At 46.9% G+C, this 15,226-nt stretch overlaps 2 protein-coding genes across 2 annotated transcripts in view; both read left to right on the forward strand.

The window, feature by feature from the left end:
• The window catches only part of LOC135805136 (uncharacterized), an 18,280-nt gene extending 15,113 nt beyond the window's left edge, over positions 1–3,167 (forward strand). Inside the window, exons 10-12 of the mRNA XM_065319135.1 lie at positions 651–686; positions 1,168–1,201; positions 2,225–3,167. Coding sequence (XP_065175207.1) covers positions 651–686; positions 1,168–1,201; positions 2,225–2,259 — 105 coding nt within the window. The 3' untranslated portion in view covers positions 2,260–3,167. The remainder of the gene's footprint in view (positions 1–650; positions 687–1,167; positions 1,202–2,224) is intronic.
• An 895-nt stretch (positions 3,168–4,062) lies between these two features.
• LOC135805137 (mRNA cap guanine-N7 methyltransferase-like) lies at positions 4,063–14,510 on the forward strand. Its single transcript, XM_065319136.1, has 10 exons — positions 4,063–4,240; positions 7,063–8,046; positions 8,666–8,915; positions 9,718–9,812; positions 10,321–10,505; positions 10,990–11,163; positions 12,425–12,554; positions 12,856–12,891; positions 13,313–13,346; positions 13,593–14,510. Exons 1-10 carry the CDS (start codon positions 4,148–4,150, stop codon positions 13,628–13,630), a joined length of 2,019 nt encoding a protein of 672 aa, XP_065175208.1. The 5' UTR covers positions 4,063–4,147; the 3' UTR covers positions 13,631–14,510.
• The last annotated feature ends 716 nt before the right edge of the window (positions 14,511–15,226 follow it).

Consider the following 15,226-nt stretch of genomic DNA (forward strand, 5'->3'; position numbering starts at 1 on the left):
ACGTGCTGTATGTATGCATGGCATGTGCTGTAAATCGGTAGCCAGCGATTTTCTTCCGGATGGCGAGGGATGTGGATAAAAGAGGACCGGATAAAAGAGGAGCGGATAAGCGAGGTCTGACTGTAGCTCCACCAGCTGTTGTGCTGTGTCAGTGGTGCTATGGCAAATTTGAAAGACTGTGACAGCTCGCTTGCTTGAGTGAGCACTCTTTAACTGGCTAAGTTCATAGTCACTATGGTGTGAGATTGGTTCCAAACGCATCACCCTTTACACCACTGATACACATCCAAGTTGCTTTGAAACGGGTTTGTTTTGTTTTGTTTCGGCGGCGGCGTTTTTGAAAACTTCTCTTTCGTTTTCTTGTAAAAAAAATGACCGTCCATAAGGACCGTAACCCAGCTGTGCTGAAGAACTTTCGGTGAAAAATGCCTTTTGTGTAAGTTGGGGCCTGGTTTTATCTACTGCCGGCCCTGTGGCTGTAGAGCATATTTATATGCTTTGGCATGTGCCTGCTGTTTTCTTCTTCTTTTTTTGATATTGCTTTGTGCATGGACTGGCGTAGTGCTGGTAAATTGTGCAGAGTTGTTGAAATAAATTTCAAATAATTGCAAATTCGTCGTGTGCGTTCACTGTGTTCCTGTACCTGACAGGCTAATGACCATGGCATGGATGGCGGCGGAAAGGTGGTAAGGGCTTCTTCCCTGGGCTTTTGCTGCATAATTCACCGTCCACCTGATGTACATGTACATGTACATGTAGTGCATGCGTGTGTGCGTGGCCACGAGCATGGTGCACAATTAATTTGAATTGAAGCGGCCGTGGTGTATTGCGACCTAAAGCTAGAGATACATGTACCCCTGCGCTTTCATTACACTTCTCAGTATGAGCACCTGCTACAGCCTAAGTAAAGTTAGTAAGGAGAGGCATGTGGGTTCTCCTGAAATGGCCCACCGGTATGCCAGCACGTGGAAAATAACTTTAGAACGTTAGTACATGCGCCAGTGTTTTCGTCCTTGGTATAATTTCTGTTTGCTTCAAGCTGCATTTCTCCTTGGGGTGTGATTGCAATGCTGGTAGTGTCTTGTTATCTACGGCGTACAGGACTGGCACACCAAACCAATCTGTGTCTCGTGTCTGGACTTGTTTGTTTGTTTTTCGCTGGTGCAGGGCACGATAAGTCAAGACGAGTGGGAAGCGATAGGTAAGCACTGTTGTTGTTGTGCCGTGTGAACTGTTGCTTGTGCCCAGTGGTGACTACTGTACCTGTATGGACAGTGCGACAGTAGCTACTGTACCTATCGCACTGAATCAACGAGATACTGAAGTACATGTCAATTTACGAGAGGCTTCACACTTTACTCGTGCTTCACTCCATCCATTATGTCTGAATTTTTCCTCTTTTTCCAATGTTTTTGGTTTGGAAAAAAACAAATGGACCTGACCCTATGTTGTACCTTACAATAAACCCTAGGCCCATGGTTAATTAAGGGTTGGTTCACATATCGCCGGTATGCGCCAGGAGTCACCAGCGGTGGGCCTCTTGCAACCTCTCCCGGCGCAATGCGATTTTGTGAACCAGTGCAGTCGGAACAAAATCATACGGTATTGAAGCTAGAGATAGGGTCCGTTCGCCATTCTTGTAGTTGCTTCAAGGTGGAAAATAAGTCAGCATACCAACCCGTCCTTCTCGGATGATCTGCTTGGCTGTTGTGCAACTTTTGAAGCAAATAGTGAAATACAATTGAAACGAATAAAAAATTCGATGGATACATTGGCAAGTTCTTGTCACTTTATCAACGTTTGCATGCATAATTTGGACACCATCGCTTACTAGACTGCAATAAACTCTGTAGAAGTAGTTTCATGATCTCCAGTAAAAGGTAGCACCGAGTGGCCATCACCGAAAGACCTTGAACTACTGAAGAAACATAGAATTCAAGCTTCAATTGGCAAGCCTGTCGTAGTATTTGGGCCCATTCTGTACTACTTTGTAGTAGACTTGGTACTCGAACCGTATGCGCAACGGATCGGGAGCTGGCTCACCGCCGATGTCTTACGGCACCGATTTTCCTTATGTGAACCAACCCTAACCACCTGATTTCATTCACGACATTCATGTATCTTAGGCTTCAAGCCTCCTATCCACTATACGTACATGAGTTTTTTTAAACTCTGTGTATGTGTGTATGTGTGTGCGTGCATGGATGTTTGTTTTATATCACAGGTCTCTATCTCGTATTCTGCTTCCAGAAGCGTTAATAGCTTGGCACCTGGCTGCTACTTTGGCGGATCGTTTTTGTTTCCAGAGGCAGCTTCTTGTCTACTGCTTTTGAGGTGTCGCTACAGGTGTCGCTACATTGTCTCAGCAGGTGTGCAAAGTATGTTTCTGTGGCAGATGTAGGTGATTGCATGTCTTCTTTCACTTGCCATCTCCACTGCTGGCTGTCAGGTATATGTTTCTCGCTGCCCCTCACACACCAGAGTGTGTGTTTGGTCAGGCTTGTTCCGGGCAGGACAGCTCCACCATATCCGTAAGTGTGAGTATAGGCCCCATGCCCATATGCTGCTAGTATTGCTATGCTTTTTCTAGTTTTGTCCTGCCGCCTCCCCTCCCTCGCTGCTATGCTGTTGCCAGTCTTGTCCTGCCCCCCCCCGTCTTGCTGTGTGGGTATTGTACACAACCTCTCTCTCTCTCTCTTTCTCTCTCTCCTGTTTCATATGTTTGCGTGTTGATGACATGCCAATCTGATGCAATGAATGTGGAGTGTATACCTCCCGATCCCCCTCTGTTCCTTTATGCCAGCTGATCAGATGTATCCGGTCTATCGTTGGGTTCACATCAATTTTTTATCATATTTTCCTTTACTATCATCATTCCCAGCAGCAATAACAGCCTTTCGTGTTTTTATTATCATCTCCAAAAGCGTTTATTCACCTTTAGCGAACGGAACTTCAACCGTCATAGATTGCACGCAGTGCGCCAAGCGTGTAGTGTGTGGTATCTATTTTTTTAATCAGTGCCTAGCAGCGTTTCAGACTGCTTCAGTGTTTCTAGCCGTTCTCAGTTTCTAGCCGTCCTCAGTTGTAAACGTCCGTTCATCCATATTAAACCCCGCTGAGTGTGCCTATTCAGACAATGCTATGCTACAGGTGTTGGCATTTATCTACTCTTGCCGTCTTGGTTTTGGTATTCATTCGGAGTGTGTCTGCATGAGTGTGTCATCGCGGTGTGTCATCACAGTGTGTCACACTGCTGGCCAGTCGTGGCTTGTGTGAGCAAGAGTCCATGGGGACGGGTAATCGCGACAATCTGCCAGCATTGTCTTTGTTGGCTATTGTTGTCCGTCGGAAATGCAAGTCGGAAATTGTACATGTGATGTGCCAAGAAGATGACCAAACAGAGATCTTTAGGAAACGGGGGACAGCAACGGAATGCGTACACTTCCGAGTGCTTCAGCCGGTGATTGACATTTTCAATTTTTGGAAGTGACTTGAAACCAGCAGCAAGAAAACATACTTTGAAGTACATCAAGAGTAGGTAGGTTATACTCTTGAGTACATGTATACACATGTTCACAATGGCGAGAGAATATTCTCTCTTTCACTTTCTGAGTTTCATGACATCCATTGTGAACTAACTTGTGTTGAAGTCTCATTGTATGTTCAACAGTTGACCTGCAGATAAGATAAAGCACTGCAGATCAGAAGGGAGTGTAGTTGTGGTATCCATACTGGAGTATTTTCTTCACAACTTACTAACCGTACATGTAACTATTTTACTTCAAAACTCCACAGCCATGATCGATCAAGAGTACAGTCATATATCTCTTGAGTCTTGATATAAATAGGAGGCTTCACTATTTTTATAGCCTTCATCACGTTTGATGACCATGCGCATATATTATGCATGCATGATGAATTCAGCCTTTTTTCATGTTCAGGTCAAATCCATCAACGGAGAGTTGTCTTTTTACGACTCCTGTCAGTGAATGAGCCACACTTTCAAGATTTCAAACGCAGCTAGCTCTACATGTGGCTTTGTCACGCTTGTAAAAAGTTTGTGTTTCGTGGTCAATTTTCATTCATTTCTTGTATAGTAGTCGTAACACGCCTCAGAGTCTTTGTGGAGGACTCAGGTGTTGTAAACATGTCTTCTGAAAGTGCTGGCGGGGAGGGAAATAATAAACAGGAACAAGTCTTCACCAATCGATACACCGATCGCGATGAAGATTTTGCCAAGGTAAATGCGCTTGAAGTTGTCCACCGTCGAGACTATCATTAATTTATTGCTAGATTTTAGGTCCTCTTTCCTTTCGATGTTTGCTTGCTCTGTGGTACGATGTCGACCCTATGGCAGCAACATAATCGGTAGTTCTGCAAGAATTTATAAAACGAATTGGAAGAGCGTCCAATTCTCTAATGAAGTTATGCATCTACGCTGTCCACACCAGTCTAAAAGAACACACCAATAATCTTTTGAACCAAATGTTTTCGTTCCCTTCTCATCATGGGGTTACACAGGGAAAAAAGTGAAATGACTAAAACAGCAATTATATGGGCAAGGAAATGGGGCAGATAAACATCTCGCTACAAGTGTGAAAAAGGCTAGCCGGTCAAAAACAGCATGAAAAAATTAAAGATGGAAAATAACACTCAAAACGCATCAAAGAGAAACATTATTCTTAGCACTCACGCGGGGACTAACGCCAAACTACTGAAGGGATAACACATTCTCCTTCTGAACACATAACTCAAGGGACAACTTACGAATGTACAATGCCTCTGAAAGAGCCTGCAAGAATTCTCTGAATCTGCAGTAGAATTATGGCTACATAATGGGCGATTCACACGACAAGCACTTGCACATTTTGCAGCGAGTTATTCACGAGAAAAGTGACTGTGGATTCACACGGCTGCACTCAGCGACTGGCACGTTTGCATTTTTGAATGATTCACCCACCAGTTGCGATGAGTATTTCAAGTTTTCAAAACACACATACAATAATAATTATCACAGTATCATTGAGAACAGAGCCGCGTAAAAAGTCTTGTTTCGCGCTTTTTGGTGTAAATGTACTCGTGCACGCCACGATTATCGTGAAAGTAGGCCCCCAGCTCGCTTGCACCTTTCAGCCACTTTCAGCCACTTTTCTCGTTCACAGGTGAAGTATCATAGCAACTTTCCGGTGATTTGAGTCACATTGTGACAGTTGATAAATATGGTGGTAAAGACACACCTGGCAATATGGCGGTAAACACGCGCCTGCCCACACACGCTCTCTAGGCTGCAAAGTTCTGGCACAGAGCTCTCCTTCTCACCACCGCCACCATCAGTTCGCGCCTGGCGCCTGGTCGATGCATGGCTGGCGGTATCCGGCATAGCAGGCTGGTACATCAAGTAGCGCATGGCACATAGATGATGACACAGCAACGACATAGCTCGATTGCGACGTACGTTTCGTCCCCGCTGGACTCATCAGGCAATCTTCTTCTTGGATGTCTTCATACGGAGCTTGACTCGGGAGAATGAAGTTGAAGACACCACTGCAGCTGTACTTATAGTTGATAAATATGGTGGTAAAGACACACCTGGCAATATGGCGGTAAACACGCGCCTGCACACACACGCTCTCTAGGCTGCAAAGTTCTGGCACAGAGCTGCTGCCAGTATGTTCTTCTGCGCACGAGTTAGTGATCCTTCAACAGATTTTGGGAACTTGTCCCCAAGCCATGACTGCAGGGACTCATCCGTCTTGGGGTTGAGCACGGCAGGAGTATCGGCTCTTGGATTCTCCAGACTCATGTCTTTCAACACATCATCGGACAGAGTCTGGCTGAAATGCTTTTCCACATACCCCCCCCCCCCCCCCCCCCCCCCCGACTATTGCCACACTTAGGAGAACAAAAAGAAGCTGACCAACCAACCCTACTGCAGCTGAGTTAAGTAACCCGTGGCCTAACGTTAGCTAACGTACACCACCCCGATCGCCGCAAGTAGTGGAAGCTACACACTATGTACTTCTCGAAGTACTTCGTACGTTATACGAATCTGACGAAATTGCATGTACCAGTATGGATGTGTATACAATGCAAGCTCAGAAATCCGACCACCGTCACCGACTGAGCTAAGTGGGCCACTTTCTGATCTATTCTGTATGTGCGCATATGTGGAGCCTAGTGCAGGACGGTGGGAAAGTGGCTGCTGCATTTCCGAGGTGGTTGGTAATTACCGTAAAATCATGCATGAAGGCAGTGATCAATAGAGGTTTTGCACGACCCTACTTTTCGGTGTAACATGAAATGGTGGCGTTCGACCGCTGAATTTTGACGCGAGCCGCGCGAGACCTCTCTATTGCCACATAGGACAATGCTCAGACCATGTTGTCTTTTTCAAACCAGCCTTCTATCGTTACTGAAGCAGCAATGGTGTGCACACCCGATGCACGAAGACGTGCTTATGGGTCAGCATGCTCTTCAAATTTCCGTGCTGTTCGAATCATGCTTCGACGCGAGTCCTGCTTTTTACAGGTGACTGCAGTACATGTAGTACAGTAGTGCATCGTGTAGCATCGTGTAGCATTGTGTAGCATCGTGTAGCATCGTGTAGCATCGTGTAGCATCGTGTAGCATCGTGTAGCATCGTGTAGCATCGTGTAGCATCGTGTAGCATCGTGTAGCATCGTGTAGCATCGTGTAGCATCGTGTAGCATCGTGTAGCATCGTGTAGCATCGTGTAGCATCGTGTAGCATCGTGTAGCATCGTGTAGCATCGTGTAGCATCGTGTAGCATCGTGTAGCATCGTGTGCATCGTGTAGCATCGTGTAGCATCGTGTAGCATCGTGTGCATCGTGTAGCATCGTGTGCATCGTGTAGCATCATTGAAGCGGGCTGCATGCAGACTTAACAGGACATGGCCGTTATCGGCCCGGCCACAGCCAATCCCATACGTGTAGCGTTATCCTCATCGACCATGCTCTTCATGCAAGTTCCGCATCCACATGTGAGATGTGTATGTGTCATATGTTGGTGTATGCTTTCTGTGTGTTTGCTACTGCTGTTAGACGTCAACTGCTTCATCACACCGTCTTGTGATGCACCAATGGGTCAATGACAATGCGGCAGCATCGCAGCATCACGCTGCACAGCACAACCGTCACCACTCCGATAGGGACCACCACCGCGGCGGTAATGTAGATCGCCGGGACAGGCGTTATGATCGCCACAGTGGCCATCATCATCAACGTCATGACAATTGGCACCCTTCCCGAGAACACCACCACCCGCATGATCACCACCACCGCCCGCATGATCACCACCACCACCAGCACGACCACCACCAGCACCAGCAGCACCACCGCCACCAGCACGACCACCACCCGCATGATCGGCGACATTACCATGACAGCAGTTACGATCGTCACCGCCGTCACGACTCTCATGATCGCTATCAAGATCATCGTGGTGATTACCGTGGTAATGAGCATCGTCATCATCATGGTCACCATGACAGCAGACAGCAGGCGTATGATCATCACCAAGAGCGCCACTATCAGCGAGAAAGAGAACCTCGGCATTCCCGTCATGAGAGACACTATGAGAGGAATATCCCAAGAGCACATCATGAAAGAACCGAACCGTCCAGTAGGGAACATTCCAGCAACACTAACCATGACAACATAGCAGCAACAGCACCACCAGCACCACCAGCAACAGCACCACCAGCAACAGTACCACCAGCAACACCAGCAACAGCAACAGCAGCAACAGCAACACCAGCAACAGCACCACCAGCAACAGCACCACCAGCAGTGGTGGTAGCCACATCCATGGAAGTCACATCTACAGCACATGCATCGTCACCAGTAGCAGCATCGCCAGCAGCACAGGTAACGGGCTCTACCGGTACTACTCGAAATAGCGATGGCGATGAACCCTGTGCTGTGAAGCATGATGCTGTTAGTGAACAGGCCAGCGTGGAACGGCCCAGTGTTGAACAGCACGATGGGGAGCAAAAGACTGTTGAAGATGGTGAAGCAGAATCATGTGTAAGTCAATTAATGGTACACCCATGTGTGTGTCTCGCTCCCGGCCTGCCCGTCGCCATTGAGGCTGTTCCGATGTGTGCACGGGTCATGGTGTATAGCTGGCCTGGGCTGTGTTTGGCCCTTTGGCGTGCACAGGTTGAGGCCTCGATTGGGATCGCGCGTTGTGTAGGCAACGGGCTACGTAGAAATTCCGGAGACGGCGTTTATGTGGAGTGTTCACCCCGGTAGGAGTTTCATCTTGAGCTCAGTTCAACTTCATTTGCGCACAAACGAATGCACACAAGTGTTTTACACATAAGTGACAGAGCGCACACACTCTAGTTCCAGGCTGGGGGGGGGGGGGGGGGGAGCATACTAAAACTTATCCTGCGCTGGAAATGTGTACAAATTTGGCCGCATCTGACGATGTAAACACGGACGTGAGTTGATCCCCATCGAACATCATGGCGGATTCATTCCAGGATGAAAGTGAAACGCATTTGTCCACTGAAAATCAGCTCATCCCAATACAAAATCTTAGTGTGAACGTGTCATTCCCTCTGGATGAGTATTCCAGGATGAAAATTTGCGTGTTAGCACCACTGGATCTTGTTCTTTTGCCACGTCTGAATGGCTGCAGGCAAATGCTAAGGACGTGGCAGCGTTTTACAACCAGCTGCCACAGCTTGGCCTTGCCAATCGTCAGGAGAGTCCAATCATTCAGCTGCGCAGCATGAACAACTGGATCAAGAGTGTGCAGATCAAGAAAGGCGTGCACCAGTTGCCTCATGGCGGCGGCCGGCACCTGCGTGTGCTGGACTTGTGCTGTGGCAAAGGTGGTGACTTGCTCAAGTGGCGCCAGAGTAATGTACAGCACTTGGCTGGTGTAGGTAAGGATTGGTGGCAGAGGCAGCAGCAGCTACAGTCCATTCATTGGAAACTGGCACCCTAACTTTTTGGTGTCTCCTGCACATAGTTGTGGATATCGTGAAAACAACAGTACATCCTGCATTGTGTGACCTGTGCAATTAATTACTCCTAGCCACATTTGAGGCCAGAAAAGTCCAAGAACAGGGAAATAGAAAGTCAGCCAGGTTTTACAAAATTGGGACAGGTATGCCATGGCAAAATGTATGGAGAAGCAGATCCAAAACCCAGATTTTTGAGATCTAAAGTGGGTTTTGATCCTCAATTCGGCCCAAATCGGACTTTCAAAAGCCAGCGGGACAGTTTCCGATGAATGGACTGTAGTGGTGTTTTGATTGTTCGACGCTGCATCTGTTTTTGTTTCAAGTGTTGTAATGTCGGTGCGCTAGGTTGTGCATGCACTGCACAATGTGATGTACTTATGCATGGCGTCACTGCAGGGTTGAATGGCTGAGCACTACATACCATGTGGGGTTAAAAACTTAGGACTCAATGGCCGAAATAACAGTATGCCCCGAATAACAGTATGCCCCAGTTAGAGGAGATGACAGCCTTGTGGAGTACATGTACCTTTCAGCGAACACCTTTAGTTTGTCATAAATTGTCACTTATAATATAGGATTACGTTGTATATTCTTATGCTTTCGTATTTTGAACTATTTTCCCATGTAGTGTTTCCCTTCGACTGAACCTGTGAAATATGATGTGCTTTTGTTTTGGTGTCCTCTCATCTCTTCATTCCTGGCCCATGGCATGTGTGTGCAGACATTGCTGAGACGTCCATTCAGCAGTGCAGCCAGCGCGCTCGTCAAGCTCGCCTGAAGTTTTCCACCGAGTTCCACGCAGCTGACTGCACCCGGGTAAGATCCTAGCCTAGGCTTGCCAACTCAGTCCAGCCTGTGCACTCCTTATTTCCCTATTATCGCTAAGGCCTAGGTTAACCACAGCCCAGCCTGTGCGTTCCTTATTTCGCTATTATTGCTAAGGCCTCACAGTCGCACAGTGTATCTTATTCACATAATTTTCCTAGTTTATAGTATCATTGGCTTCCTGAAGATTTGCCTACAAGGTGTAGGGTATGGCGTTCAGTGTAGCAACCCTGGCCTTAGTAGTTTTGTCTTCCCTGTGTATCAGGTGAGACCAACTCCTTTACCCATTGTGTAGTCCTATCAGTGTAGCTAGCGTTCCTACCAGCACCATTACCACAATCAATCATTGGCGGAAACATGCCACGGTGTGCGGGAGACTCAGTTAGACTGAGGGTTTCCGCATCCATAGGAATGCCGCCACCCTCAAGTGGCGAACACATAATGTGCAGGGCCAGGTTCAGTGGGCTGATTCTCTCCTTCTCTGTCACCCTGCATACAGGTCAACCTGGCAACAGTCCTGAACGATGGAGCCGAGGGCAGGTTTGACGTGACGAGCTGCCAGTTCGCCGTGCACTATGGCTTTGAGAGTGAAGCGCAGGCACAGTGCATCCTGGACAATGCTTGTCAAGCTCTGAACAAGGGTGGAGTCTTCATTGGAACTGTACCCAACTCTAATCGATTAGTGTAAGTCAAGAAATCAGGGCAATGCTTGACATGCTGGCTAATAACATAACACTCATGTTGCTCAATCTGCGGACAGAACTGTTTCATTCTTTGTGGACTCATCAGCGCAGCGCAGAGGAAATGAGGCCGATCCTGGTAGCAATGAAGAATAAAGTTTCCGAAAAGCAGGTCCGAACGTACCTTGCCAGAGTGCTCAAACTGACAAGTCAGTGAGCTCTGCGTAGCACAAACAGCAAAGGCACTGCCCCACATGAGCGTGCTCAACTACTACAAGTACAAGAGCAGGAGCAAAATACTCAATCTGCGGACAGAACTGTTTTGTACCACTCATATTGTATTGTGGCTAACAGCATAACTGTCATGTTGTATTGTGACTATTAATTTTCAATAACATACTAGTAACAATAATGTGCAGTGCAACTGTGCAATCCCCTCCAGTGGAAAGTCACTAGCTTGCTGTTGCTGCTGCCTTTCTCTACTCTAGGTGTCGTCTCCGTCAGGAAGAAGGCTATTCGTTTGGCAACTCGGTGTACAGGGTCAGCTTTGACGAATCGCTGGACAAGCAAAACCTGCCCCTGTTTGGGTGCAAGTATCACTTTCAACTTCAAGGCGCCGTTGATGTTCCCGAGTATCTTGTCTACTTTCCTTTACTTTGTCGGTGAGTGGTGGGCCGGGAGTATTTCACAGTTTACCATGTGAGTGGTGGGAGTATTTCACAGTTTACCATGTAGGCATACTAGTAGACTGTGTAATGTGAACGTGGTGCATACCAATTTTGTACCTTGATCATCTCCTAACATAGTTGCTCTAGAAGGTGATAATGTTGACTTTTTTGTGTATGCATGGATGTGGCAAATGGGATTTCGGCCTTTGGCCTCTGGTTAGTGGATCTGATCTATCCTCCCCCACAATTTAGGAGCCGCATCTGATGCCTTATCATGGGGTGGTGGCGTCCCACGGAAGCGGAAAGGTGGTTATTGACCCGCCCTGTACGCGAACCCGGGCAATGTTTTTTTAATGCACATGCCCTCTGTAGTGTAGCAGTATGTGTGTGGTTGTACATGATCATGTGTGTGTTTGCCTGTGTGTGGTACTAGGACATTGCCTGCGTGTGGTACTAGGACATTGCCTGTGTGTGGTACTAGGACATTGCCTGTGTGTGGTACTAGGACATTGCCTGTGTGTGGTACTAGGACATTGCCTGTGTGTGGTACTAGGACATTGCCTGTGTGTGGTACTAGGACATTGCCTGTGTGTGGTACTAGGACATTGCCTGTGTGTGGTACTAGGACATTGCCTGTGTGTGGTACTAGGACATTGCCTGTGTGTGGTACTAGGACATTGCCTGTGTGTGGTACTAGGACATTGCCTGTGTGTGGTACTAGGACATTGCCTGTGTGTGGTACTAGGACATTGCCTGTGTGTGGTACTAGGACATTGCCTGCGTGTGGTACTAGGACATTGCCTGTGTGTGGTACTAGGACATTGCCTGCGTGTGGTACTAGGACATTGCCTGTGTGTGGTACTAGGACATTGCCTGCGTGTGGTACTAGGACATTGCCTGTGTGTGGTACTAGGACATTGCCTGTGTGTGGTACTAGGACATTGCCTGTGTGTGGTACTAGGACATTGCCTGTGTGTGGTACTAGGACATTGCCTGTGTGTGGTACTAGGACATTGCCTGTGTGTGGTACTAGGACATTGCCTGTGTGTGGTACTAGGACATTGCCTGTGTGTGGTACTAGGACATTGCCTGTGTGTGGTACTAGGACATTGCCTGTGTGTGGTACTAGGACATTGCCTGTGTGTGGTACTAGGACATTGCCTGTGTGTGGTACTAGGACATTGCCTGTGTGTGGTACTAGGACATTGCCTGTGGTCCTACATGTATTATGCGTGTGTGTGATTGCTGTCTGTAGGTTACTTGACGAACGCCACGACATGGAGCTAGTCTGGCAAAAGCCATTCCACGACTTTGTCAACGAGGAAAAGGAAGATCCCCGTAACCGAGCTCTCATGCAGCGCATGAAATGCCTTGCTGTGGTGAAGGTGCGTGACCAATGCTACCTCTGGTCAACTTGTAGCATCTGACGAATGGCTTTGTATTATTGTGTGACTTTGTGTCCGCTCCCTGTCATTGTGTGTGCACCAAGCTAGTGCTAACAGTCACTATAAGTACCGGTAGTACTAGTCTATAGCATAAGCACGTATAGTACTACCGTAGTCTATAGCATAGGCACGTATAGTACTTCTAAAGTAGTCTGGCCAGTCTTGTGAGCATGGTGTATGGAAGACTGCTGGACACTGCGTGTACGTACGATGCATGTGTTCTTCTTATGTGATTCTACAGGGCAGAGATGTCGGCCTGGATCATGATGATCTTGTGGTAAGGTTCTGATGAATGAGGTATTGCTTTGTGGAAGTGCTGGTTCACGATGCTCACTATAATATAATGCTAAGTTAGTGCATGCATGCCTTCAGGAGCTGCATCTGACATCTGATCATGGCGTGGTGGCGTCACCACAGACGTGGAACGGTGGTTCTTGACCCGCCCTGTACGCGAAACCGTAATATTTTTTCACGAATATTGCTTGCTATGCCTATGGTGCGTCTCTACAGCAGAGCAGTAGATGCACTCACTGCACATTTTTGCAGGGAGTACACGGCTGCCTGTGCCTGTGCCTGTGCCTGTGCTTCTCTGGTGCATGTGCCTACCTGTTGGGTTGTCTACTTGTAACCATGGTAACAGTGCAACACTGTATCGGTCTAAGTCACTGTGCACGACGGACTTTGATTATGTGCTGCAGGGCTCCATCAGTGAGGATGAATGGGAAGCAATCGGTGAGTATCATGTGATTTTGTTTAGAGTCGAAGCTTGTTTTCTCTTTATTACAGATTTTGTTGTTCTTGCTTTAATTAAAGTGCACTTTACCGTTGTCGGTGCTTGAACCTGCATTAGAGTTCTGTTGAGGGCATCTGGTCATCTGAAACTAATCTCAACCTGTGATGTCCGGGTGCAAACTCCCTCCCTATTCTTAGAAGAATCCAGAACTGTACCTCCTTCTCCTCCTGTTGTATGTTGCCCAGGTCTCTACACTGCGTTCTGCTTTCAAAAAAGACAGTGAGTTATCCTTATCGGCCGTGCCAAGCGGCAGGACAGAGTGAATTGTTTGAGATTCTTCTGATACCTTTGAACTGGACCTGCTCGTGCTCTGCTGCTCGTATCTGTTCAGTCTAGTCCCATGTTTTTCTTCGGCCACTGAGGTGTCGTAATAAATAAAAAAACGGTACTGTTGCTTGATATGTAGTCCACCCTCATCAAGTCATCATACCAGCCTGCAGTGATGTGTGGTCCACCCTTATTACACTCTCATCATACCTGACTACAGTGAGGTGTGGTTCACCCTTATAATGCCGGACTACAGCTGATAATTAGTTATTTTAAATGACCTTGTCTAGTAATAATAGTTCTTTACTTTGTCAGACTTGAGCTATTCTCTCGTATTTTTTAACTGCCTTGCAAATCAATGAATCCTAATCACTGCTGCATTTGAGGTGCCCCCCTTTTTTATTTAAAAATTGGCTGGCATTTTGTGCTATTATTAATTTTCTTTTTCACCTGCATTTTATGGTGCCATTGTCAGTCTGGGGCAGAGGCTGACACCTAGTTATGTAACATTGTCTTGATCAACCGAGCGATATCGGCTTCTCCTGAGAACTTGACCAGTGTTATTTTTTTCCCAGTTTCATAGTGCGATCAGGTTTTTTTTTTATCCTCAAACGATCATCACATCATGTGAACAGCAACTCTACAAATTTAATCGTACTTTGTACTTTGAATCTCCCATCAAGAACTATTTTCCATCTCATGAACTGATGTATACCCGGTAGTTTGCAGTACTCTGAACACACCGCAAGTATAGGTACAATTGTGATGTTCTTCAAGTATTTTTGTCCGGCGATGGCACAGCTAGAAAGAGCATGTGATACAGTGTACCACGAGTGCATGAATCCGTGTGTGGTGACCAGAGTGTGTGTGATTAGTAGGGGTGAAAGTTGGCACTGAGATCCCGAGTTCGAGTACTCTGATTTTCTCCGATCGAATATTCGAGTATTCGATTATTTTTCATCTCCTAAAAATTGCACACCAAGGGCTTTAAAAAACAAAACATGATACAGCCCTGATTGAACCGAGTAGCAGTCATTTTTCTCGGGTATATTGGTTGGTGGGTCATTTGGGCTCTCTCTACTCGTGAACAAATGTTCACCACACAGTCTGCACATCACCATCTGCCGACTGCTGCCCTGAAACTGCAGATTTCTGTAGTAAATGCATGTACCATGTATGAACGAGTACTCTGATTTATTCCGAGTACGATTATGTTTGAAAAAACCGAGCGAGTACTCGGTATAATTGTTTCACCCCTAGTGATTAGGCACTTAAGCTATACAGTCAGACCTCGCTTATCCGGTCCTCTTTTATCCAGGTCCCTCGTCATCTGGAAGAAAACCGCTGGTTACCAATTTACAGCATATGCTATGCATACATACAGTATGTGTGTCGATTATCCGGTTCCCTCGCCTATCCGGATATTTTCTTGTCTAAAACGGATGTGTGCGGTTATGCGAGGTCTGACTGTACATGTACTACATAAAGCCACTGCCATGCATGAGACTTGAGAGAGACGTTTGCCATAGTGTTAGATCTATGAAGATGTTTG

The sequence above is a fragment of the Sycon ciliatum genome, chromosome 1, assembly GCF_964019385.1.
Source record: "Sycon ciliatum chromosome 1, ocSycCili1.1, whole genome shotgun sequence".
In the NCBI taxonomy this organism is placed as follows: Eukaryota; Metazoa; Porifera; class Calcarea; order Leucosolenida; family Sycettidae; genus Sycon; species Sycon ciliatum.

Bases quoted from the DNA above. Each gene is read 5' to 3' on its own strand.
- LOC135805137 (XM_065319136.1), top strand. From the start codon at position 4,148: ATGTCTTCTGAAAGTGCTGGCGGGGAGGGAAATAATAAACAGGAACAA. The intron at 10,506-10,989 runs GTAAGTCAAGAA...TCTCTACTCTAG, and splicing joins CCCAACTCTAATCGATTAGT to GTGTCGTCTCCGTCAGGAAG. The intron at 11,164-12,424 runs GTGAGTGGTGGG...TGCTGTCTGTAG, and splicing joins TACTTTCCTTTACTTTGTCG to GTTACTTGACGAACGCCACG.